Source organism: Giraffa tippelskirchi, chromosome 1 (genome assembly GCF_054371585.1).
Source record: "Giraffa tippelskirchi isolate mGirTip1 chromosome 1, T2T-mGirTip1v1.2.pri, whole genome shotgun sequence".
Lineage (NCBI taxonomy): Eukaryota > Metazoa > Chordata > Mammalia > Artiodactyla > Giraffidae > Giraffa > Giraffa tippelskirchi.
Genome location: NC_137275.1, coordinates 76,017,119 through 76,043,246, shown reverse-complemented (window position 1 = coordinate 76,043,246; position 26,128 = coordinate 76,017,119). Strand labels below are relative to the sequence as shown.

Sequence of the window (26,128 nt, the reverse complement as noted above, 5' to 3'; positions counted from 1 at the left end):
CATATAAACTTCTCATTTATAGTGCTAATTCAGAATTTTAAATATTTCATTAGATTAAGAATTGTGTCTTCAATTAATGTCTCTCAACTGGAATCACTTTCCCAAGGGTTCTGAAACTTTTACTTCTTTTAAAGAAACAATGGTCGAAAACAGTGGTATAGATCAGTGTGTCAGTGCATTAATCATTCAGATAATTAAACAATATTTCCCCTCAAACCTGGAGAAATAGAAATAAGCATTGTGTGGCCAAAATCCTTCCTGTTGAATAAACAGGGAAGCTAGCAGGGTTTTCCTATTTTCATACCATGTTTTGCAATCACACCAGCATACTCTTTTCCATTTTGTTTGTATATTTGTTCCACTCATAAGGTTTCTGAGCCAAAGGGAGGAAAAGAAGTTAAAAACAATGTCATGGATGTTTAAATCATAGCACAGAGTGTGTTGGAATGGTAAAATTGCCATTGTCAGTCATCACTGCACAGTTTTCTGCACATCAATTCTATTAGGTGTATAACAATATAATACAAGAGGAAAGCATTCAAATTCAAGTTGTTTATTTGACAATCACTCAAAGTTGTCACAAGGAGGGATGAAGAGATAATATCAGCATATCTTCAAAATAATTGGGTCAGTCCTAGTGCTATTGGGAACTTTTCATTTGTAAATATCTATTGAAGAAACTTTTCGGTTTATTAACATGTTCAGCCCCACAACATTTTGTCTTAAAGATGAACTTAACAAATACCATGTTCTGATTCCCATTTTATGATCTTGTTCTCAAAATATACTCTAGGTGTATATTCTAACTCCTATTTTGGCTGCATGGGGCCTTCTGTTATGGTGGGCTGATTACTCTGGGTGGTCTGGCAGGCATGGCTAGCCCCTGTCCCAGACCCTGCCTTATGTGGAAGCTGCCAGTGCTGGTTGTAGGTCACAAGGTGGCTGGCTGCAAAACCCCAGAGGGCCGCAGAGCTAGGGCTGGCTCACTGGTGGGCAGAGTCAGAGTCCTGGGGTTGGTGCTCACCTACTGGTGGGTGAAAGCAGGTCCTGGGGCTAGTGCTGGCCCACCAGTGGGCAGAGCTGCATCCTTGGGTCTGCTGCAGGCTTCAGAAGTCCCAAAGCTGGCACTGGATCACCGGTTAGTAGGGCAGTTCCTGCCGCACTGTGCGGGAGTTAGGGTGTCCTGAAGCTTGTGCCAACCTTTGGTGGATAGGGCCTGTGCTCACCAGGCCAAAGCTGGTTTTGGTCTGCTGGTGGGTGGGCTGGGTCCTGCCACCACAGGCTATGGGGCTGTGGATGTCCTGGGGCTGGTGTATGCCCTCTGGTTTGTGTGGCTGTTCCCAGAGTCTAGAGCAGGCTTACTAGTGGGTGGAGCCAGGCCCCAGGGGACTCTGGAGGAGGTGCCTGTCCACTGGTGGGCAGAGCTCGGTGCTGGACTGGGCCCTGTGTTGGGAAACATCTTGTCCAAGGGAGGCTGTGGTCTCAGGGTTTTGTTTTGTTTTGTTTTGTTTTTTTGTGAAGCCTGTCTGCTGGTGGGGATTGGGACAGGCTGTGTCCCTGCCCAGTTATTTGCTTTGCTTAGCCTGAATCATCCCCGTACTGATGCATGCAGGCTGGTGGGCAGGGGTGTGGCTGGGTCCTGAGACTAATAAGCTGTAGGGAGGATTCCAAAACACTGCTTGCCAACACTAGTGTCTACCAGTGGTAGAAGAAGCTCCCCAAAATGGCTGCAGCCAGTATCTACATCATAAGAATGACTTCCAGTCACCTCCTACCTCTCTGGGAGACTCTCCAAGATAAGCAGGTAGGTCTGACCCAGGGTCCTAACAAATTGCTGCTTCTGCCCTGGAGCATGTAAGATTTTTGTGTGAGTTCTTTAAGGGTGGAATCTCTATTTCCCACCGTCCTCTATGTCTCCCAAAAGTAAACCAGGTGGCCTTCAAAGCTAAATATGGGGACCTATCTTCCTGATGAAGAAAACCTGGGCTGGAGAGCCTGATGTGGGACTCAAACCCCTTGCTGCTTGAGGAGAACCTCAGCAGTTGTAATTGTGATATTTGTGGGTCACCCACCCAGAGGTACTGGTCTGACTATACCATGACTCAGCCTCTCTTCATCATCTCCTTGTGGTTTCTTCTTTATATCCTTAATTGTAGAAGATCTTTTCTGGTAGGTTCTTGTGTTTTTCATAGATAGTTATCCTATAAATAGTTTTCATTTTGGTATGCTTTTGTGAGAAGAGGTGAGCTCATGGTCTTTCTGCTCTGCCGTCTTGGGAACTCTCTCCAACCATTAACTTTAATATCAAAATATGAATTTTTTTCTATTGTTATCAGGCTTATACAACCATTTTTAATACTTGATTTTAATCATGAGATCAACCAGTTGTATAAATTTAAACAGGGGTTTTTAAAAAACCTGGTTTCTTAAATAACATCAACCTTAAAATAATCTTCCAGTGCAGAAACCAAATAGAACTGATTCACAATATTTCAATCAGAGTTATGTTTTAGTGTAGCAATAGACAAGAGAGTGGATTTTGGAGTCAGACATGGTTCATATTTTTCCCCTGACATCCTGTTCAGATTAGTGAGTCGTCTAACATTCCGGAGTCTCTCACCAACTTCTTATGTAAAATTGGGATAATGATGTCTGGTGTGCTCAGTCATTCAGTTGTGTCCAACTCTTTGCAACCTTATGGACTATTGCCCACCAGGCTCCTCTCCCTGTGGGATTGTTCTGATAAGAATACTGGGGTGTGTTGTCATTTTCTACTCCAGGGGATCTTCCCAACCCAGGGATTGAACCTGCATCTCTTACACCTCCTGCATTGGCAGATGGATTCTTTACCGCTGAGCTACTGGGGAAATTCTAGTAATGACTTGCTGGTAAGCTAATTTCAAGTGTTAAATTGTTATTGTGTGTAAGATGCTTTGTAATATTATTTTAAGATATCACTTTTGTAAGATTTTAAAGAAGTAGAGTACTGAAATATTTGGAACCTGTACTATAGTGGAATCCAGTGAAGTTTCCTGCTATCACCAAACCATATGGATCGATATGTCTCTGTAACTATGGAGTACAAATACAATTCCTATGAAAGTGAGAATTATTCAAGTGATGGTCTGATACTCACAGTTTTACTTAGCAAATGACACTCAGGTACTTAGTGAATTTTTAAATTGCTCTTTGAGAGATGAAAAATAAACTCATATATCATCCACATAATAATGTCAACTAAAATTATACTTCAAAATGATGGTCTTTGAAGGAAAATATAAATTAGATTCAACAATTATGGACTCACTTTTACTCAAGAATTAAATCTCATGGTTCTTAATGGTATCTTTAAAGTGAATCAGAAAAAGCTTGACAATATTAACAATAAGGTACCATATATACTTCATGAGCAAAGAATAACCTTTATTTAAGAAAAAACATATGCTGTATAAGAATGTGAGAACTTATGATCAAGGGTGTCAAATACAACAGATAGGTCCAACAATGTGGAGGTTGACAGCATGCTGCTATGGGCATATGTGAGCAAATGATTGGTACATTCTTCTGAAAGATGCAGCCACCATACTGTGGGAAGATCAAAGCACAGATAGAAATTCCTCATTAAGTTTGTTAGGTTGAAGGCAATTGTGTAAGTGTGTTGTCAGCACTTTTAAAATGCTCTTGGCTAGAGAAGGCAAATTCCTTGGTAGCAAAGTAGAATTTTACTCCCCCACAAGCTATCTATTAAGAATGATCTCTGCATTCTATGTTTTTTTCAATTCACAGCTAGTGTTTTCCAACACAGATGAAAACTTATAAAAATTTGTTACAGACATGAATAACTTATATTGACCTTAATATTATTTCTTCCAAGGGAATTCACCCCACTGAATCATTTATAGATAAGATATAGGTGATATACATGTAGATTTAGTGTTATCAAACTCTTAAAATTATATATAACAATATATAAGATAAATATTAATGTTATGTATTAATTTATTATACATTACTGTATTATTATATATAGTAAAAACATACATGTACATGATTTCATAATAATTATATAAATAATTATATACAATATACATGTATTAGTTTCCTAGGGCTGCCACAACAAAATTCTAGATTGAGAGACTTAAGCAACTGAAAATTTATTTCATCTGGATTCATGGAGTCTAAGGTCAAGATGTTCACAGGTTTGTATTCACAGGTTAAGGCCTCTCCTGTTGACTTGCACATGGTCATCTTCTTGCTGTGTCCTCACATGGTATTTCTTCAGTACAGGTGCTTTTCTTATTATAAGGACACCAGTCAGTGGAGTAAAGAAAATGAAAGTGTTAGTCACTCAGTCATATTGACTCTTTGTGATACCATGGACTGTAGCCCACCAGGCTCCTTTGTCCATGGAATTTTCCAGGCAAGACGACTGGAGTGGGTAGCCATTCCCTTTTCCAGGGAGTCTTCCCAACCCAAGGACCAAACCCAGGTCTCCTGTATTGCACGCAAATTCTTTATTTTCTGAGCCACTAGGAAACCAGTGGTTAAGACCCACCCTAAAAATCTCATTTTAACTTTATTACTTCTTAAAGACCTTGTCTCCAAATACAATTACATTTTGAGATACTGAGGATCATGATTTCAATATATGAATTTTGAGGGAGATACAATTCAGTCCATAACAATACATTTTATATTAATTGTGTGTATAACCACATTAATAGAGTTTTATGATAGTTGCTAAGTTTTGCATAATTAATTCAGTACTCCATTTTCATTTATAGAATATCTTAATGTGAAATGACTTGAGACTCATTTTAGGTCTCAGCTGCTACAATAGTGGAGAAAGATGCCTACAGTCCTGTCAAGTGATCCTTGAGTGACATTTCCAGGGAAACTGAAAGTATTGAGGTGTGGGCATTGGCAATCTCAATGTCATAAACCCGCCACCTCTGGTAAGTCCTGTTAGGCAAAGCTTCTGAACATCCTTCCACATGGTATTTGTGTTGGTGCCTGGAGCACAGCATTCCCTTCTGGGTATGACATTCTAAAAGAGGCATTGACAAGTCATAGCAAGAATGTAGAAATTATTTTCTATATGATTTCATATGAAAGAGCTAAACTAATGTGAAAATAACAGGGAAATATATTTTACCTTAGTATTGGGAACAGTATATGTGCTTTAAAATAGAATGGGCTTCTCATTATGGGATTAACCCCCTGGCCGATAAAGTATTCAGAGGCAAGAAAATCCCCAGACCACCCTCCATGAAATACTCATCCTCTTTCAATTTCTGCTATTAATTGTAACTGGGTCTAACTTGTGCATATATTGATAATTACTAGTTTCTCTCCTCCCAGAAAAAAGAAACCTGCAGACATGTAAAAAGCTTACATTTGAGAGCATCAGGGTTTCTGGAAGATCAAAGACTGTGGTATATAATGGGACAGTTATTATCTTATCCTCCTTCAGTTTTTCAATATTTTGAAGATTTTTAATTTGTAAAATTAACTTAAAAATTTAAAACTCAACAAAAAAACTCCTTTTAGTGATTTTTTTGGTATGAAGCAATTATGTTCTTCTCAATATAAAAGCAAATATATGCTGAAGCATTATTTTTCTTTTTCAGAGAATTAACTGTGCAGTCCACTGTGTGGCTTAAGAGCTATGATAGCTTATTATAATATACAAATGGATTTTTTGAAATAATTTAAAAAATCTTGACACCCTCTTATTGTGTATCTTCTTTTTGTTGTCTCTTAACTGGTGACAAATCAAATAACTAGACAATATTAACTGAAGACATTTTTATTCCCAATGATTTAGTAAAGACTCTGCTTAGACAGCTGCTCACCAAAAGAGAAGCAGCCATAACAGAGCAGAAGATGGGGTGTGGGGATTGAAGCAGTGACTGAATTACATTTCTCAGGGGGTTGTGCACCTTATATAGGATCTTGGGTTCAGAAGTTAGGTTTAGTTTAAGGGGAACCAGTTCTAGGAGGAAGGGAAATGAATTTGACCTTGCATTCTTGTCCTGAGAGCCATGTTGCTATACCTAGCAAGTCACAGCAATAAGCATAAAGATAAGTGGAATCCTGAATTTCAGAAAATAATTTTCTATTATATCTTCCTCTGTCTATGCTCTCATTTTAAGTAGCCAGGTTTCCCTGCCAAAAACAGAATGACTGCTTTCCTAGTGGTTAATGGTACATGTGCACTTCAAAACAGGTGAGGAATCCAGAGTACAAAATTATTTTCTCTCAGTGGTTTTTTTCAGTATTTCAGTTTTCATATGTGTATGTATATGTATATGACAAAAAAAAAAAAAAACGGTATCTTCACCTCACTGCTTTTTTTTCTCTTTGCCAAATCACTGATCTGAGTCGCTTAACTAGACAACTGAGTCAGTCTCAATCTAGTTCTGTTCTCATCTCACTCTACCTAATTGTATTCACTATCTACGGGGTTCCATTGTTTTAACATGCTTATTCTTTCATCAATGCTCCTTTGCTCTTTTAAGTGATCTACCACTATGATCTGTCTTTTATCTATTAGTATGTGGAAAACTTTTGACACCAAAAGTGTGGATTTTCCAGACCAAACAACTCTCCATTTCTCAGCTAGGTTCCTACACCAATTATGCCAACTATCTACCCAGAGTTAGTGTCAACCCGCAGGTTAAGAGGTCAGTCTCGCATGACTGTCCTCCACCTTTAAATGCCAATCACAAGTAATAGGTCACCCATACTCTTCTCTGGCTTGGCTACAAACTGGGGTTTCTACAACTATCTTCTCAGTTTTAATAATTTGCTATAATGGCTCACAGAGTTCAGAAAAAATTCTACTTAATATTATCAGTTTATTATAAAGGACACAAATAAGTAGCCAGACGAAGAGGTACATAGGATGAAATCTGGAAGCATTCCAAGTTGTAGAAGCTTCTGTTTCCATGAAGTTTGGGGTACATCATCCTCCTGGCACTCAAATGCATTCACCAACCCAGAAGTTTTCCAAATCCCTTTGTTTAAGGTTTTTATGGAGGTTCTGTTATCTAGGCATGATTGATCAGATCATCAGTTGACAGTAATTAACCAGTCCCTTTCCCTTCCCTGTAGGTCCACCGGGTAAGACTGTAAATTTCAGCCCTCCAGTATGTAGCAGTTTCTCTGGTTCTAAACAGAACCTTATCTGGAAAGCTATCTAGGGGTTTCAGTAACTAGTCATGTAATTAGCATATATACTCGGATCTAGTTGAAAGGGACTTATTATGAATTACAAAAAAAAATCTGCTCAGCCTTATCACTCAAGAAATTGTGAGGGTTTTAGAAGCTCTATACCAGAAACTGGGGACAAAGACCAAATATATATATTTCTTTTACATCACAACATCATAAATGGATTTAATCACTCTATATAATAATAGATATTTTCTGAACTTCTATTTGAGTAAATCATCACTAAATCAAGCATGCAGGAATCCATGTGGACAAAGTCTGAAATCTGTGATTTATCTGTACCATAGACTAGATATTTGAAAAGATTCAGGCATGGAAGAAATCATTTTAGCACTATTTGAGTGTTTGTGTTCTACATTAACTTACTCAAGAAATTCTTAATAAAATATTTCCTATGAGAAGTATTTCAAGTGAGGTTATTATAAAATAATGTAAGTTATGATAATAACCATAAAATATTTCAAGTGAGATTTTCTGAGAATCTCAAAATCTTTGTTTAAAGTGAAATCTCTTTGAGATTAGAAATAAATAAATGTTAGATAATGAATTGAAGTGTACATCTCTGAGCAACACTGTACTGATGCCAAAGAAGTTTTTTTATCATTTTTAAACTTTGAAATTATTTCAATTATTTTACCTTTAAGTGAAATTCCAGAGACCTTAATAATGAATATTTCAAGAATACCAATTATGTGCTAATTAGTATTCTCAATGCTGTAGGTCTATTAATTTAATCCCTGCACCAATCCTGTGAGATAAATAGTACTACTATGCTTTACAGAAGATGAAACTTAGCCTCAGAGAGGTTAAGTAACTAACCTAAGGTCACACAGCAAATGGCAGAGCCAGGTTTTGAGCCAAGCAATCTTACTTATAACCACTATGCATTCCAGTTCCTTCATAAAACCTTTTATTTAATTGCTCTGCTCTGCTTTTACTTTAGTATTTTTTCTAATGTGCTAGAACAGGGAAAATATTTTTAATCCAACATTTAAAAATTCTTGCTTTAGATAAGTCAAGAAATTTTAGTGAAGCATTTTACCACTACTGAACTAAACAATTCTGAGCAATATAAAATGATTTTCTTAAGCTTCATGCAATTTTGATGCATTAGAACAGTTCTTAAAGTTCAATAGCTTTAATTTCTACATGTTATATGTGATTTGTCATTTTGACACTATGGTTAATATAATCTAAAGAAGGTTGGAATACTACTACAGTAAAACTGATTTTAAAAAGCCAGTTATCCAGCCTAAAACTGTATTTAACTATTTATACACTTGAAACTAACATATTATATGGCAATTATATCTTAATTTTTAAAAATTTACTTCTGTGAGAAATTCTTTCCCATTTTGGCATTTTTTTCATATCCTTTTATAATTAAACATTTTTGTACACCCTTGCAAGGTTTGTGTCACTGTGACATAAAGAAAGGTGACAAATTAATACAGAATTTGAAATTCAACAAATAATTTTATGTTACATTTTCTTCTTCACATGCCCTCATTTTCTGTTTTCCCCAAACACTGATGTATTACCTCAGGCTAAGGATACATTTCATTTCAGAAGTATTCAATCCAGTGTGCAAGGCTCGCTTTGTCCTTATTTTTCCTTTCAGATTTTTAGTCTGTCACAAGATGAGTGTACAAGTTTATTCTGGCAAAAGGGCATCCTTTGTCCTATCCATTTTCATAAGCTTACTCTCATTCTGTTTACTGCTTTTCATTTTTCTTGTTAAAACTTGAATACAACAATAAGCAGCGGTTGAGAGCTTGCCATTTGTCTCCTCGCCTTCTCTGGGCATTCCCCTTTACTCTTCATGATCTTCTTTCCAGCCTCACAGTGCTAGCCCATCATTTAGTGAGTATTTCCTAGGTGCTAATCATGGCTTCCAAGGTGGCCCAGTGGTAAAAAGTCTGCCTGCCAACACAGAAGACACAAGAGATATGGGTTTGATCCTGGGGCCAGGAAGATCACTTAGAGTAAGAAATGGCAAGCCACTCCAGTACTTTTACCTGGAAAATTTCATGGACAAAGGAGCCTGGCAGACTACAGTCCAGGGGGGTGCCAAGAATCAGACAGGACTGAGTACACAGACACACAGCCACTGTATTTAATGTTTTACATGCATTGTCATAATTAATCTCTATAAAAATTTTAATAATATGTGGGAACTATTTTTATGTCTATTTGCAGATAAAGAAAATGAAGCACAAAAGAGTCCAATGCTCATGACTGAGTTTGAACTCAGTAATTCCTGCCTATAACAACAGCCCCCCTAATAGACAGCCTCTCCCATGAAATAGGTGTGACCTCTGGGACTGACTGACAGATAACTGATTTCAGGCCTTGTTATCAAAGAAACCTCTGGCCATCTAGGGACCTAAATCTGTGATTCATTCTGGACAGAAAATTTGATTTAAGGTAAATAGATAATGAAATTAGAAATTTTAGTTAGCAATATGCAAATAGTCAAGGCTTCCCTAGTGGCTCAGTGGTAAAGAATTTGCCTGCAAGGCAAGAGCCACAGAAGACACAGGTTTGATTCCTGGTTTGGGACGATCCCCTGGAGAAGGAAATGGCAACCCACTCCGGTATTCTTGCCAGGAGAATCCCATGGACAGAGGAGCCTGGCAGTTTACAGTTCATGGGGTGGCAAGAGTCAGACATGACTTAACGACTAAATCACCACCAAGCTGTAGTTTACAAATGATTTTTATAGCCTTTTATTCAGAGTTGACATGGTTTCATAGATTTAATTTTTACATAGGCAGATTATGAGGAACATCAGTTATGTGAGGGAGATTGTTTTCATAAACATTAAATATTACACTGACTATTTCACACTCTTGCATTTATAAATCATGTAATATGGCATCATTCTTGTTTTTTTTTTTAATAAATCTTTTTATTTTAGTTGGGGGCTAATTACTTTACAATACTGTAGTGGATTTTGCCATACAATGACATGAATCAGCCATGGGTTTACATGTGTTCCTCATCCTGAACCCCCCTCCCACCTCCCTCCCCATCCCATACCTCTGGGTCATCCCATTGCCCCAGCCCTGAGCATTTGTCTCATGCATCGAACCTGGAATGGTGTTCTGTTTCACATATGATAATATACATGTCTCAATGCTATTCTCTCAGAACTTCCCACCCTCCCCCGCTCCCTCAGAGTCCATAAGACTGTTCTATGCATTCTGTATGAAATAATTTTAGCTACTTGCTTAGGCAGTGTGAAACATTTGTACACACTTAAAACTTGTGCGTATGGACATTTTACTCAGATATTTATTTTCAAGTTAAGTGTTCAGTAAACAAATACTAAATAAATATCTACTATACATGGCCACTGGGTTAGTCCTTATGGATATAAACAAGAAAAACCAATATTAACTCTCTGTAAAATAGATTTTATAAATATAACAAATAAGTGAACATTAAACATTTCTGATTCTGGAATTTTTTTATAGTAGTTATGCCTGAATGAAGATACCAAATATGAGTGTTTCTTTGAATGAAAAGCAACACGTATAGGGTTTCAGAAATCTTTTTCTGTTTTAAAATCTCAGCAGCTTGCAAAATAGGTTTGATTATTTAGAGAGGTCTATAAATTACCCTTTATTCAAAATGTGTAGTAGTTTTAATCATGCTATTTTAGTTGCAATAGGTTGTAAATTTGCAATAAAATAGCGAGAGGGGAGGTTGTAACAGATGTTCGGTCAGCACACGTGATTTCATCTGAGATAATCAAGCATTCATCATGCTTAATCTTCATCAATTGAAACATACAGATTTTCAATAGTGTAAGCTCTGTACATTCAAAAGGCTTCTGATACTTAGGAAGAAAATTTTTTTTTTGACTAGGACTTTTTTTGTATAATGGCTAATTAAACCAAAGGGTTGCTTCATCTCCTATTACAAATCAAATTGTTTTATTTAGTTGTATTTTTTTTTACTTGATTATAAAGGTGGCTATATACAGACTTTTTTTTTTTGGTCATTCATTACATACGTTTATTTGCACAAGACAAACATTTCACCTAAATAAGTAAAGTGTTTCTTTGCACAAGATAAATATTTCATGTAAGTAAAATCTATGCTTAAACTAATTGCAATTTGTAAATAATGATGTTAAATAATTTCTTTGAAATATAATACTCAGATGGCAGTTTAATTGGTTTAGATGACTATAGAATCCTATTGAACAAAATATTCATAGTAACATTTTCAAAAAGAAAATATAATTATGCCTTCCTCAGGTCTATATGGGCTTCCCTGATGTCTCAGACAGGAAAGAATCTGCTTGTAATATGAGAAACCCAGGTTCCATCCCTTGGTCAGGAAGAGCCCCTGGAGAAGGGAACGGCCGCTCACTCCAGTATTCTGTCCTGGAAATTCCTTGGACAGAGAAGCCTGGCAGGCTACAGTCCATGGAGTTGCAAAAAAGTCAGACATGACTGAGGGACTAACACTTTAACATTCAGGGTAATTACTACTTTCCTTTCAGGTCTATATACAATGAAAATAAATTTCACTGAAAATACAGTATTTCCTAGAAAGTGTTTCAGAGTACTCTTGGACTTCACAAAATATGGGGCAAAAAATAAAATAGGAAAGAGTTGGAAAATAAAATACCTTTCAGAATGTCTTTCCATTTATTCTGAAAAAAATTCTCACTTTAATCTGGATGATGTTATAACACATTTCAGAAGGGAAAATCAGAATTATGTGCCTCTGATATCTGTTCTGAGATTTTACAAAGAACTTCCCCTCCCAAACTCCACCTCCATGATTATTTAGTTATATATTTGTTAATCAAATTCTCTTTTTCTAATAGAGATGCAGGCTGAAATCAATGAAATTTTAATTTAGATGGAAATTTATTTCCTTTTATCTTTTAAGAAAAAAGAGATTTGGGGAGAGAGAAAAATGCATATTATGATAAATTATTTTATGATTAATATTTATACAGAACATACTTTATAGTAAGAACAATCTGAATTAAATGAAGATTCATTTTAAAGCCACTACTCTAATTAAAAAAAAATTCTGTAGCATTTTCTTTGCTTTTAGAGCTCAAAAAACGTATAAAAAGTTTAAATATATTTTCTAACTTCCCACACTTATCAGCAGCAATGCCAGTGTAGAAACTTGGCAGTTCTTGGTATTACCAGAACATAAGCTTCATTTGTTGAAAATGTGGCCAATTTACCCATTCATGCCTTTTGTTTTAAAGTGCAGACCTGCCTCATGGGACTTCAAAGAATATGCTGAATAAACACACTGACAATCATCTTATACTAGGAAATAATCTTAGAATTCTACTAAAAGAAAATTTGTAAGAATGCTAACGTTTTTCTCTTGTTAGATCCATTGCCAAGTTTTAAGAACAAAAAGGAAGTAAATGAAACACTATCATACAGAATTTTTGGAATGAGAGAATAATTCCTTTTCCCTTTGCTTCCTAATTTGTGAAGCTGGTATTACGTTACTCAGAAAATCAGTTCAGTTCAGTTGCTCAATCGTGTTCTGGCTCTTTGCGACCCCATGGACTGCAGAACGCCAGGCCTCCCTGTCCATCACCAAATCCCAGAGTCTAATCAAACGCAGGTCTATTGAGTCAGTGATGCCATCCAACCATCTCATCCTCTGTCTTCCCCCTCTCCTCCTGCCTTCAATCTTTCCAGCATCAGGGTCTTTTCAAATGAGTCAGTTCTTCGCATCAGGTGGCCAAAGTATTGGAGTTTCAGCTTCAGCATCAGTCCTTCCAATGAATATCCAGAATTGATTTCCTTTAGGATGGACTGGTTGGATCTCCTTGAAGTCCAAGGGATTCTCAAGAGTCTTCTCCAACACCACAGTTCAAAAGTATCTATTCTTTGGTGCTCAGCTTTCTTTATAGTCCAACTCTGACATCTATACATGACTCAGAAAATAGCACTCCACAAAGTTCAAAGGACAGTGTCAAAATTTTTTCAAGACAAAGTTACTGGTTTTCTTAATGGCAGCTGGAGCAAGTAGATACAAATAGGTTGTAGGCTTTCTCTGCGGGTTTTTCCCTTTGAAACAGTGTGTGAAACACTGACCAGCTTAAACTGGTGTTGCCTCCTTAAATAGTTGATTAATCAAACCTTGATTATTTTACATAGACAGTTCTGGGCGTATACTGGATGGGAACTCATATCTTCAGGATAACCCCGGAACCAAGGATCTTCAGTCTACAAACTCAAAGAATAGAAGCATTGCCATCAGATCCCTTTCAGGTCAGGTCAGCTCAGTAGCTCAGTCATGTCCCAGTCTTTGCAACCCCATGGACTGCAGCATACCCTTTATGGATTAAGAATTCCTTCAATAAGGAAAATGTGGCTTTCAGCAGCATGAGTGGCTTATATGTACTGATTTTAGACTAGCCAATCAGCTTCCAAGTTTGAAATTCCCTAACCCCTAAATATTATCCTGAAGTCTGGAGCAGAAAGGCAGCTTTGAGCCCTGTCTCCTTGCTGGTGGACCTAAAAATAAAGCTCTTTTCTTTTTTCAAATGTTAGTGCCAAAGTATTTGTGTCTACATGTGAGGGGCACTAAGCTTTTGCTGGGTAACAATGCCATCTGGGCTCAGAGGTAAGTTGATGAAAATGTACTATTATCTTACAACTCAGATGGTTTTCAGACCCCCATGCTACATCACTCTGTGTCTGACCATAGTCTATCTCTCAGTACTAACCAATTTGGCTCTCTAGTTATTTCTTCTGCTCCCTCTCATCACTCTCCCCCTCTCAAGGGCACCCTCCTCCTTCTACTCATCTTCCTTTTCCTCATTCTTACTTCTTTTTTGATCTTTCTTCTTTTTTTTGTCTCCATACATTTTCTGTCAGATAGTTGCTGGAAAGAAGCAAGAGGGAAAGAAAATATTTAGGAGCTTTTTCTCTGTAGCTGGTGTTGTGTTTGATTTTACAGTTCTGGGAAAAAATGATGTTGCAATTTTTAAACTGTAGTGATATAAGGGCAATGAGTAGCTTGTGTGATGTGTATTTCAAAAAGAGAACTGCAATTCAAATTCTGTATAATTACTTACTGCTAAGAGAAGTCATTCTTCCTGAGGTAGTAGCTATTTTGCCTTCTTGAAAATAGTTTCCTCACAAGGTCACTTGCCAAGATCATTTTCCCATTAGCGTGAAGAATACAGTTGTTGGCGCAACTGCATCAGTGTGTTAAGTATGTAGCTAGGGCAAGTAAGTAGCTATTTGTTACAGCCCAGAATGAGACTATTTTAAGAAAATTCAATGCTTTCTTCACAGGCCTAAAACCTGCGTCTAACAAAGATAACAGCCTTAGCCAAATGTAGATGTCACATATTAATTCTCTAATTAAAAAGAAAATCAGGACAAGTTTTGGTATTGGTGATCACAAACTTGACTATTCAAATTATTTTTGTTCCATCAAATTAAGTGAAATGAATTTTACTAGAAAAATGTCTAAATTAGTAAAATTTAATTAATAAATTTAAGACATTTAGTCCTTTTCAGTTTTCAGTATGTTCTGTATATTTACTGATCTCAGTGATCTTCCACTAGTTGCAGTGCCAAGAACTTTATTGATGGGCAAATAGTACCCAACCTCATGGAATTCTAAGATTCTCTACAGGCATTTTGGCTGCCCATTTTTCAGAATATACTACAAAATCAGTTTTCAGATACCAATACTGCTCCAGTAATATTTAAAACATATTTCTTAAATATAAAAACGGAGGTTCCTTTGTGATACCCAAGAATGCACTTAGGGTATTTTGTTAGTGGTTGTTGATTATGATCATGCTGTTGTTGCTTTGTCAAATATACCACATGGGATGAGAGAAACCAAAAAAATTATAAAAAAAATTCAGTAATGGTCTTTGTTCATTGCTTGGGATAGAGTTCAGTTTGCTGTTAATATGGAGCTCTGTGAAAGGTTAAAACCCATGAATGACCTATCAGTTTGCTGACCATTTAAAGGAAATAGAATTAGTGTTTATGAAATAGAATCATGATTAAAAACCTAAATGACAAGCTTCAGAAAGGACAATGAAAGTAACATTAAAAAGACATGTAATCCCTGGAGAGTCTTTTAAATTTCATCTACAGAATAATTTCCACACTATTTAACTTCCTCCTCAGCAGGATTAAAGAGATCTAATATGTTCGTTAAACAGCAAATCTATTAATACAATGGTGAGCTATGGAATCAGGTGCAGTAGGGGGTTAAAAAAAGGGCTTGAGATTGTGGGAGGCATTTCTGTAGAACGTTCTTTGTTAAGCGCAAGGTGGCTGTGACAAATAATGAAAATTAGTGCATATGAATCTATCTAAGAAATTTGCATAAGAAAAGCACATGTTCTTGACATATATTGGATGTTTAAGTAGCAAGTATGTTTGTCAAAGTTTAATATTTTTCCTATCATATTATTCATCTAGCTATGTCAAATGATTTTTGGAAATGGTTAGGTAGTACAAATGTATTTTTCTACATACGTGTTCTGGCAAATTGTCATCCTTAATTCACAATTTTCATATAGATATAGAAATAGATATGGGGTCCTCTTTAAACAGGTTGCTGCTGCTGCTGCTAAGTCGCTTCAGTTGTGTCTGACTCTGTGCGACCCCATAGATGGCAGCCCACCAGTCTCCCCCGTCCCTGGGATTCTCCAGGCAAGAACACTGGAGTGGGTTGCCATTTCCTTCTCCAATGCATGAAAGTGAAAAGTGAAAGTGAAGTTGCTCAGTCGTATCTGACTCTTCACGACCCCATGGACTGCAGCCTACCAGGCTCCTCCATCCATGGGATTTTCCAGGCAAGAGTACTGGAGTGGGTTATGCACAATTAAATGCTTTGGTGATGGTGACAGCAAAGATCAATGAAGGGCAGTAAGTTACTAAAACCATTTTAACACTATCTGTAATTTTAGAAACTCTCTATAATTGTCTTTTTCCTGTTAAGAAGAATCTAGTCAGTCAGTTTCTTCTCTGCTGGCTAAGGAAGCAAAGTAGAGTAGTTTTTATAAGAATGCCCACCCCTCAAGTTGTGTCATGTAGTATTTTTATTCTTAACTTGAGTGGACTTGATACAGTATTTGTTCAAATTTAAAAGATAGGGAATTCAAGTATTAATCCAAACTTTTGGATGTAGATTTAAATACATTGGAAAAAACACTGACTCCTAGATTGTGGTCTTATAGCATTTTAATTGTAATCTTCATTGGGCTTGCTATAAGTGTTTATTTGAATATAATAGGAAATCATGTTACAAACCAGAATTTGCTATGGATTGATATTTTTTAAAATATGCAAATAACATTTTAAAATATTCTAAATATTACTACATCTGACACTTGTTTTCTGGGAAATGTTTTGATCAAAATCTGGGTTTCGATATTTCATGAAGAAACCCATGAATAAAAATAATAAAAAAATCCTAAATTTGGACTTTTCCAGAGTTTGGGATTGTTTAATTAGCATGTCAGCCCAGAGAAATGAACACTACTTTGTTATCGTTTTTTTCCCAAGCACAAACCCAGTATAGCTGATTGAAGATTCTCACTGATCTCTGAGATCAGTGAGAATGTGCTTTATAACGCTCCTCGGCTCATTGATGAAGCACTGGGTTTGAAACCACTGGGGCAGCAAACATCTCTGCCTCTAACAGGGAAGATCAACCAGATTAAATGTGCAATGTAGGAAGGGAGGACTATCATTTCTGCTCTGAAGTGTCCCACACGTGCTTTCAAGGATAGAGGATAGGCAAACAATTTTGAGAAAGGAGTATTTCATTGCATTAAAAAATTGCCCTTGAAAGCAAAGATTATTACTCAGCTAGTTTTTAATGTGAAAAAATTGACAGTAATAAACTGTAGAAGTTATAAAAAAAAAAGTGCCAAGTTGTCAACCCATTTCCTTCAGACTTGGATGAAAAGTACATGATAAAAATCTTAAATTTTATGTATATAATATACATAATTTATATATATTAGATAGAAAAGTATTTAGAAGTATTTAGACATATATTAGATAAATGAAAACCTGAATTTACATATGACCAAATGTATGTGTAATGTAAATATCTATATATAAATAATGTTTATATATAACTGAACTTCTAAAAATTAGAAGTTTATTCAATTCAGAGAGTTTATGTTTTGAAACAGATGAACATTAAAAAAAAAAATCCCCTTTAAGAGCAGTAATTAAATTAGTCAAGTGAAAATCAGTGTGGCTTATTTTTAGCATTTCTTGATGCCCAGATGGAGAAGGAAATGGCAGCCCACTCCAGTATTCCCATGAACAGAGGAGCCTGGTGGGCTACAGTGTGTGGGGTCACAAAGAGGTGGACACAATTGAGAGACTGAGCACAGTGCCCTGATGATACTAGCCCATCCTTCCAAAATGAGCAGTTTGGTAAGACAGTAAGAAAGAACAATTTAGGCTCACTTGGCTTTGAATATGAAGTTTCTTTATTCCTGGGGTGAGCCAAAAACAAGTAATGGAAGTTTGGCCAGAGATGTAGAAAATAGGCAGGGACTAAAGAAATTTATCAAAATTCTCCAAATACTTTTGAAAATAACACATTTACACATAAGAGGAGAAACTGTCGGTCATTCAGCCTTCATGTGTCAGAAACTGGCATCCACTCTTCCTGGTGTACTGAGTGAGGCTGGGCTGTGAGGGCACAGCAATTTTGGCTCAACATGAGATATTCTGCTGGGCAATACACACTTCACACTTACCTGCAGGGCTGTCCAAGTTTCATTAGGCTGCAGGTTGAAATCTTCTACAGATTGGCATATAGTATGTGTTGTGTATTCCTTCCTTTTTATTGATTGGCAGTCCTCTGCAGTGTGGATATATCCAAGTTTGTTTAACTATTCATCTATTGCCAAACATGTGGGTGAAACCTAGTTTTTGGCTATTATATACAAAGTTACTGTGAACATTTGTATACACCTCTTTGCTTGGACATGTGCATTCAAGTTATAGAAAATTTGAAAAAAAATTAAGTTTCTGCTCTGGGGAAATAATATTTTCACATTTAAGATTGAAAGTATTTTTTCATATATAGCTTTTATTATGTTGAGGTATGTTCCTTCTATTCCTGCTTCCTGGAGGGTTTTTATCATAAATGGATGTTGAATTTTGTCAAAGGCTTTTTCTGCTTCTATTGAGATAATCATATGATTTTTATCATTCAATTTGTTAATGTGGTGTATTACATTGATTGATTTGCGGATGTTAAAGAAACCTTGCATTCCTGGGATAAAGCCCACTTGGTCATGATGTATGATCTTTTTAATATGTTGTTGGATTCTGTTTGCTAGAATTTTATTAAGGATTTTTGCATCTATGTTCATCAGTGATATTGGCCTGTAGTTTTCTTTTTTTTGTGGCATCTTTGTCTGGTTTTGGAATTAGGGTGATGCTGGCCTCATAGAATGAGTTTGGAAGTTTACCATCTTCTGCAATTTTCTGGAAGAGTTTGAGTAGGATAGGTGTTAGCTCTTCTCTAAATTTTTGGTAGAATTCAGCTGTGAAGCCGTCTGGTCCTGGGCTTTTGTTTGCTGGAAGATTTCTGATTACAGTTTTGATTCCGTGCTTGTGATGGGTCTGTTAAGATCTTTTATTTCTTCCTGGTTCAGTTTTGGAAAGTTACACTTTTCTAAGAATTTGTATATGACAAACCCACAGCAAACATTATCCTCAATGGTGAAAAATTGAAACCATTTCCCCTAAAGTCAGGAACAAGACAAGGATGCCCACTTTCACCACTACTATTCAACATAGTTTTGGAAGTTTTGGCCACAGCAATCAGAGCGGAAAAAGAAATAAAAGGAATGCAGATAGGAAAAGAAGAAGTAAAACTCTCACTGTTTGCAGATGACATGATCCTCTACATAGAAAACCCTAAAGATTCTACCAGAAAATTACTAGAGCTAATCAATGAATAGAGTAAAGTTGCAGGATATAAAATTAACACACAGAAATCCCTTGCATTGCTATACTCCAATAATGAGAAAACAGAAAGAGAAATTAAGGAAACAATACCATTCACCGTTGCAACAAAAAGAATAAAATACTTAGGAATATATCTACCTAAAGAAACAAAAGACTTTTATATAGAAAACTATAAAACACTGATGAAAGAAATCAAAGAGGACACAAACAGATGGAGAAATATACCGTGTTCATGGATTGGAAGAATTAATATAGTGAAAATGAGTATACTACCCAAAGCAATCTATTCATTATTCATAGGATTATAATAAGCACTAAATAAATTAATTAATGAGGAATGTTTTCCATACCAAAAACTTTTACTTCTTTCTTAGAATGTCTTATGGGAATTTCTTCTTCAGAAATATCTTGTGAAATATATAAAGAATGTATGTTTAAGGGTGTTCACTACAATAATATTGTTATAATGAAACATTGGAGATAATCCAAATGAACTTCAAAGGGATTATTAAATCAATTATGGTACATCTGTAGGAGGTAAGATAGAGAAAGGATGCAAGTGGGTGCTAGAGAAGAATGGCTGATTCTAAATCCTACTTTAGTCCTTCCTAGCTGTGAAACTTGGTTAATACCCACCTTTAAAAAATTTTGTAAGGAATCAATGAGATGTTACATATTAGTTGCCTAGAGAGAACCAGGGCACAGGAAGCATACCATAAATCCATAAATCATAGTATCACCATGGAATATATGCACCTGTTATAAAAATACAATCAGGTCTGCATGTGTTGCCATAGGATATTTATTAGAGAAAGGTGTTGTTTTTTTTCCCCCTGTATATATTGTACTGGAGAAGGCAATGGCAACCCACTCCAGTACTCCTGCCTGGAAAATCCCATGAACGGAGGAGCCTGGTGGGCTACAGTCCATGGGGTCGCTAAGAGTCAGACACGACTGAGCGGCTTCACTTTCACTTTTCACTTTCATGCACTGGAGAAGGAAATGGCAACCCACTCCAGTGTTCTTGCCTGGAGAATCCCAGGGACGGCGGAGCCTGGTGGGCTGCCGTCTATGGGGTCGCACAGAGTCGGACACGACTGAAGCGACTTAGCAGCAGCAGTAGCAGCAGCAGCATATATTGTATGGGCTTCCTTGGTGGCTCAGCGGTAATCTGTCTGCTAGTTCAGGAGACCCGGTTCGATCCCTGGGTGAGAAAGATCCGTTGGAGAAGGAAGTGGCAACCTTGCTCTAGTATTCTTGCCTGGGAAATACCATGGATAGAGGAGCCTGCTGGGCTGCAGTCCGTGAAGTCACAAAGAGTTGAACGTGACAGAGCACACACACAGTTACTGTATGATGAAAGAAAGATAAAATATCCACTTCTACGTCTTTAGACTTGGGTATAAATGTTCATATGTTAACTATTTCTTTATTCTCTAATTATAGGAAGGAAAAAATAATCCTTAAAAAAAATTTTATTGACATATAGTTGGCTTACAATGTTGTGTTAGTTTGTGGTGTATAGCAATTGATTCAGTTACATACATATATATTCTTTTTCATATTCTTTTCCATTATGGCTTTTCACAGGATATTGAATATAGTTTAGGAAGGAAACAATAGCAAAGCATATTTCAAATTTCTAATTGAAGTTTAAAAATTTTCATTACAAGTGAAAATTTCAACATGTAAAATTTTAAAACAACAGAAAAGACTGAAAATCAAAGTTAAAGGAAGACTTCTTGGTCTTTGAGTACTTTGCACTTGTGAATTTAAGACATATGTTATATATTTATGTACACAGGGAATCATAAAAGTTAAATGTTCTGTTGAAAAGATTACTGTGACTGGCAATATTGACTGATTGTCATTTTATAATATTTATATCGCAATGCCTTAACATAAAGCAAAAATAGGAATGGTTATGCTAAAAAACTAATTTTGTTTTCTATGCTACTAAATCTCTTTAGGAGAAAAAATTCCTTCATATATGGGCTGTCTAAAATATATTTAAATAATTTTGTGAAATAAACAAACTTAGAGCCTTAAACAGATTTTATAAAGAGGTTCATTTTCATTGATGTTGAAAAACCAAAAACTGCAGATGTGCATGCGAAGATAAACAAACACACTAGCTGCTTTTCAGTAAAGGCGACAGTCTGTCTTTCATGCTAATTTATGTACGGTATAATAAGTAACCACTAAATGTAGTGGCAGGGGGAAATTTGGCTGGAATTGTTCCTTTTACAAGGCGCAACCACACTTCCTGCCCATAATTTAATTCTAATAAGGCATCCCCAGTCAAAACCCTATCACAGTGTATTTCACGGTTACCATTTTCAGACTCAAATGTAAGCTTGTCTACTCCATCAACCACTAAAAATCCAGAGATATGAGCACTAACTGACTCAATGGTATACTTAAAAACATACACCCCAAGATAGGGGATTCTGAATTTTCCAGTTCTTGGAGTATATGAGGCTCCATAGTTGACATCCAAGTTATTGAATAAGATAGGACCAGGTGTAGTCATTCCGTAAGTATGCGATGCAAAAAATGCCACCATTGGTGCATATCTGTAAGTTCCTTTTGAAAAATCTGTTAGTGGAAAAAAAATGAAAAGAGTTGATTTTCATGTTTTGATCTTGTTTTGTTTATATCTTTATTCTTTATCTCAGTTATAAAAAGGGTTAGTAGAATTAAAACGGTGATTCATTGGACTTAACAAGAGCATGTGTGTCTGGATGCCTGCCTCTTTGCTTGCCTGAACTACCCAAAATTTCTTAGTCTCTCTGAGACTCAGTTTCTCCATTTAGATCAGGGCAGAATGACAGTAACACTCAATACATCACTCACAAAAACGCCTCAAAGATTAATTTGTGTGTGGCTTTGATCTCTCCAGAGATGAAGGAATTCAAAGCATTTTATGATTATTATGGTATGCCAGAATGTTTTAAAGCCTCTTGCATGAATTAAAGCTGACATGATGTAGAAACAATTTTTTCTGCACATTGTCAAACAGTTTCTGGAGGCTAAAACGGAAACCCAATGAAATCATATGCACTATACAGAGGCAGACAAAAGCAATCTTCTATGTAATTAATGCCAAATGTACTTACAAAGGCTGAGATTTAAAAGCAGACTAAAAAATTCACTCTTTATTATGCAGCATATTATTAAGAAAAGCCTGATTTGAAACATATTTTTGCCATCATTTTAAAGAGAATATATATTAAGCACTGCACACATTTTCTTGTGTGAAAATAAAAAATGATACACTCTGGAAGTAAATCTATAGCAACCAATACTTAATGAAAGTAAATGGACAAAAAGGCATCTTGCTCTACTCACTACATTTTAGCATAGTCTAACAGCCCTCAGCCAGTCAGAACAGTGCTATGACCTTCAAAGAAGACATACTGCTATACACTTATTAAAGCTTTATTTAAGGGATCAGATTTGATATGAATCAAAGATGTATTCTTGTTTGAGGAGAAAAAGTTTATATATATATATATATATATATATATATATATACACTATGTATACATATATATTATATGGCATATATATAATATATAATATATATTTTCTTTTAAGAAAGTATAATCTATATTTTCTTATGCAATCTATATTTTCTTTTAAGATGCACTAGAAAAAACAAGTTGGGGGATTTTTAATAAACTACTTCTATTAAACTAACATTGAAAATTTCAACTAGTGTATATGAATTAGTTTACTTGACAAAACCATGTATGTTATTCAGTGAATTTCAGAAGTAAAAGGAATTAATCCTCAAGTGACTCCAGATTAAGCAGGTCTAAACATTCATTTGTAAACATTTAAAAATATATTTTTGTTTATGACATTGAGCAAATCCAAGGACACATGTAATTTCTTACCTGGAGCTAAAGCATTTTCTCCTGCCACCTTGACGGTACAGTTGTTACCGGTAAAAGGATGTCGGCAAGCACAGATAAAGCTAGTTCTTGTATTTATACATGTACCCCCATTCTGGCATGGGAATCTACTGCAGTATGAATACTCCTCTGTTACTGAAAAAGAATCAAGATAAAAGAGGTTAAAAGTGACCTGTTTTTCTGTTGATCTCAAATTAGAGTTTGCAGCAGAATGGGAAAAACACTGAGTCAGAAATAGGAAAAATGCATTCCCAGGCCCAGATCACCCAGCAATGCAGTCATGGGATTTCACGAAATCTCTAAACTCTCTGAGCTGTTTCTTCTGAAGCCCCTTCCTGCTTCAAGTGAGAATAATTCTGTGATCCACTGCATTTATTTGTGTTAAATATTAAGATTTTTGTCAACTATAGAACTGATAGGCTATCTGGACACACAATCACATATAATTGAAACCAGTGCGTGACGAGGGTAATATTTCAAATCACAGAAGGAAAACAAAGTCTGTTCAATAAATGGTGCTAAGCTAACTGTATATTCATAAAAATATAAATTCCATGTGCATAAAAATACTAAATGTGAAAAAATGATTACATTATAATCAAATAAACAGAATATCTTTGTTGAGTTTTAAAATTTTGGAAAGCTCTTTCAACGCAAAACAAAACCCAGAAACCATAAGAGAAAAATCCTGATGTTTGACCACCTAAACTCAAAACTCATTTGCAATGAGAGCCGCACATTATCAAATTTCAAAGTGCTAGGTGAAGAGAAAATATTTTTTAACAGATACAGCAATCTAATGACTAATATCTATAACAAATAAAAAGTTCTGACTAATCCCCACAAAAAAGAGTGTAACCCTGTGAAAACAGTGGCAAATGGGCAAGTAATATGAGCTGGGAAGTCAGTGAACAACTACAGTTCAAAACTTATTCAACCTCATTACTAATTAAGGAGTAACAAATTACCATCAATAACGTTTTATATCAGGTGGCAATATTTAAAAACAAAACAGTTATGCATAAAATGAGCATTCTTGTATAATGTTGGTTAGACCTTATATTGTTGGAACCTTTGAATACAACAATTTGACAAAATTAAAAAGGTTCATTTGCTTTGAGCCAGAAATTTCTCCCCGCAGAACACATATTCCAGACACACTTGCACAAAGATAATGTTCAAGAAATTTCTTCATGATATCATTTGCACTAGTGAGAAATAGTAGGACCCTTAAATGACCACTGATGAAGGGACTTGTTAAATGAAGTATAATATCTTTTCAGCAGAGCTTCCTTGTATCTCAGACGGTAAAGAATCTGCATGCAATGCAGAAGACCTGGGTTCTATCTATGGACCGGAAAGATCCCCTGGAGAAGGAAATGGCAACCCATTCCAGTATTCTTGCCTGGAGAATCCCATGGACAGAGGAGCCTGACAGACTACAGTCCATAGAGTCTCAAAGAGTCAGACACGATTAAGAGACTAACACTATTACTACCATCCTCTTTTCAGCAAGGAATATTAGACAGCAGTAAAAGAGTGGGATAAATCTCCAACATACTCAATTTGCTGAAGACAGTGTTTCAGTTCACTTATTAGATATAGAATAATTTCAGTTATTTAGAAAGCCTCAAATTATAAATATGGTTATAAATGTAATACACAATAATGTGGAAAGAAAAGGTTGGAAGAATACATTACTAGATACACTTACCACTATGGCTCCACCTTGTGGAAATAGTGTAAACAGTTAACCATTCATTTCAAAACATGGTCATTGATGATTTTTAAATTTAAGTTTATTTGTTTTAACATTTATCTCGAGTGAGATCTATAAATATTTTAAATACATTCTACTTCATATTTAAATAATTCAAATTCACACAAAATGTGACCAAACTGCATGACTGTGTAATTAGAATGAAAAAAATTTTGTGAAGTCTAGTTGATTTACTGTGTTATGTTATTAGTTTCAGGTGAACAGCATAATGATTCAATATTTTAATAAACTATACTCCATTTAAAGTTATGATAAGATATTGGTTATATTCTCATTTTGAAAAAATATTTAATGGATACTTGTTAAGTACAGAACCTTGTAACAGACAACTAAAGATTGGTTGGCACTGATTTGTCAATTGAAGCTATTTCTATTTCATTATATAGTCGGCTACAAATCTACTTTTGTACATCATCTGATTTGTATTTTTTTTACTTTATAACTAAAATGCTTAAAAAATGGTTAGATACCTTTATAAGTTCCTGCACATATTTGTGTTCAATGGGCAATTTGTCCTTGAATTAATAAAAATCAGACTCTAAATAAAACATAATTTTCTTCTTTTTACATCTTTCCTCTCAATAGAATTACATAGATTATCTTAATTGTTTGATGCTCTGAAGTTCCTGTTGAATTTATCAGGCCTGTGTGCGTGCTTAGTCACTCATTCGTGTCCAACTCTTTGAGACCCCAGGATTGTAGCCGACCAGGCTCCTCTGTCCACGGGATTTCCCAGGCAAGAATACTAGAATGGGATGCCATTTCCTTCTCCAGGAGATCTTCCTCATCAAGGGATCAAATTCATGTCTCCTATGTTATTTAACTTACATGCAGAGTACATCATGAGAAACGCTGGGCTGGAAGAAATACAAGCTGGAATCAAGATTGCCGGGAGAAATATCAATAACCTCAGATATGCAGATGACACCACCCTTATGGCAGAGAGTGAAGAACTAAAGAGCCTCTTGATGACAGTGAAAGAGGAGAGTGAAAAAGTTGGCTTAAAGCTCAACATTCAGAAAATTAAGATCATGGCATCCAGTCCCATCACTTCATGGGAAATAGATGGGGAAACAGTGCAAACAGTGTCAGACTTTATTTTTGGGGGCTCCAAAATCACTGCTGATGGTGATTGCAGCCATGAAATTAAAAGACACTTACTTCTTGGAAAGAAGGTTATGACCAACCTAGATAGCATATTAAAAAGC

At 35.8% G+C, this 26,128-nt stretch overlaps 2 protein-coding genes across 5 annotated transcripts in view; one reads left to right on the top strand and one right to left on the bottom strand.

Moving 5' to 3' along the window:
* SNCA (synuclein alpha) overlaps positions 1 to 26,128 on the top strand; it is a 347,772-nt gene that overhangs the window by 29,245 nt on the left and 292,399 nt on the right. Inside the window, exon 2 of one of the 2 annotated variants that reach the window (XM_081594680.1) lies at positions 2,781 to 2,888. The exons of the other annotated variant lie outside the window; for it this stretch is intronic. The gene's annotated coding sequence lies outside the window, so the exon portion shown is untranslated. The remainder of the gene's footprint in view (positions 1 to 2,780; positions 2,889 to 26,128) is intronic. 2 annotated transcript variants of the gene reach the window in all.
* Positions 20,680 to 26,128, bottom strand: part of MMRN1 (multimerin 1) — a 65,933-nt gene continuing 60,484 nt past the window's right edge. For 2 of the 3 annotated variants that reach the window (XM_081594522.1, XM_081594523.1), the window contains exons 7-8: positions 23,123 to 23,275; positions 20,680 to 21,818 (exon numbers count right to left, since the gene is read on the bottom strand). In XM_081594522.1, the coding sequence (XP_081450648.1) occupies positions 21,397 to 21,818; positions 23,123 to 23,275 (575 nt within the window). In that variant the 3' untranslated portion in view covers positions 20,680 to 21,396. The remainder of the gene's footprint in view (positions 21,819 to 23,122; positions 23,276 to 26,128) is intronic. The other variant, XM_081594528.1, reaches the window with a different exon arrangement.